Source organism: Tupaia chinensis, unplaced genomic scaffold (genome assembly GCF_000334495.1).
Source record: "Tupaia chinensis unplaced genomic scaffold, TupChi_1.0 Scaffold000335_1, whole genome shotgun sequence".
Classification (NCBI taxonomy): Eukaryota; Metazoa; Chordata; class Mammalia; order Scandentia; family Tupaiidae; genus Tupaia; species Tupaia belangeri.
In genome coordinates this window covers 230,883-231,978 of record NW_006159829.1, presented here as the reverse complement: position 1 = coordinate 231,978, position 1,096 = coordinate 230,883, and the positions used below count along the sequence as shown (strand labels likewise).

Here is a 1,096-nt window from a genome sequence, read left to right as displayed (position 1 = left end):
CGCCGCGGGCTCCGACCCCCCTCCTTGCTGGCCATTGACCTGCTGCAGCAGGAAGGAGACCGTGAGTGGGCGCCCACCCACCAGCCCTGTGCTCTGCCCAGCCCGCGCCACCCCACCTGAACCCGGCTGAGAGCAGAGTGGGAGCAAGCTGGACTCCAGGCTGAGGGGTCCGGGCAAGGGAGAGGATGGCTGTCCCCTCACTCCTCGGGAGGCACAGGGCGCCTCCCCAGCGCCCTGCACAGCCCTGGGCCCGCCTCGAGGGCAAGGGCAATGGAGGGGTGCGTGGGCACCTTCAGAGGCCTGGCACTGAGGGCGGAAGGCTCTCACCCCACCAGCGCACACTGCCCCCAGCCCTCCAGTGACAGCCACGGGACTTGGGCCACACCCACGGGGTACCCCTCAACGACGGCAAGTAGCTGCAGGCCAGTCCCTAGACGCCTGAGACACAGTGACTGCAAGGTCACTTCCATGATTGCTACCCCTGGGGATCGCCCACAGGCCAGCACAGGGCCGGGATGGGGCAGTGCGGGAGTGGGGCGGGCTGTGGCTCAGAGGCTCCGGGCAGCCCCATGAGCCCAGGCCGGCACCCTGTTTTCCCTCCCAGTACGTCACCCTCCGACGAGAACGGGAGGCCCAGCGGTCACAATACTCTAAATACTCCTGGCTCCCAGCAGAGCCCCGTGGCAGGGCAGCCCCTTGACTGCGGGGAGCCCTGCTTGGCACAGCGGTGGCAGCAGAACGGGCCTGGCGGGCAGCCGCTGCTCAACAGAGCCTGGCACCACGGGCGGCGGGCAGCAGGGCCGAGCAGTCCGCAAGCTCCAAGCGGCTCAGAGCAGCCCGACGAGCCCAAGCAGGAGGCCCCGAACCGCCTCCCCGAGCGGCCCCAGCACCAGGCCTGGCGGGGAGAGCGGGAACGGAACAGGCGACCCCACTGTCCCCGACCGAAAGGGCGCCTGTTAGACCCAGGCTCGTGCTGCGTCCCTGCCGAGAGCCTTGGCGGCTAAAGATGTGTGTGGATGGACACGACTCCGGGTGCGAGCAGCGCCTGGGAAGCGCCCGGGACCGCGGCCTGCCCGGCCCCGACCGCCGCCCCACG

The 1,096-nt window shown here is 70.3% G+C and overlaps 1 protein-coding gene across 1 annotated transcript in view; it reads right to left on the bottom strand.

Annotated features, from left to right (window-relative positions):
• Positions 1-1,096, bottom strand: part of PUF60 (poly(U) binding splicing factor 60) — a gene marked incomplete in the record, with an annotated part of 9,460 nt that overhangs the window by 8,003 nt on the left and 361 nt on the right. Inside the window, 1 exon segment of the mRNA XM_027773285.1 lies at positions 7-42. Coding sequence (XP_027629086.1) covers positions 7-42 — 36 coding nt within the window.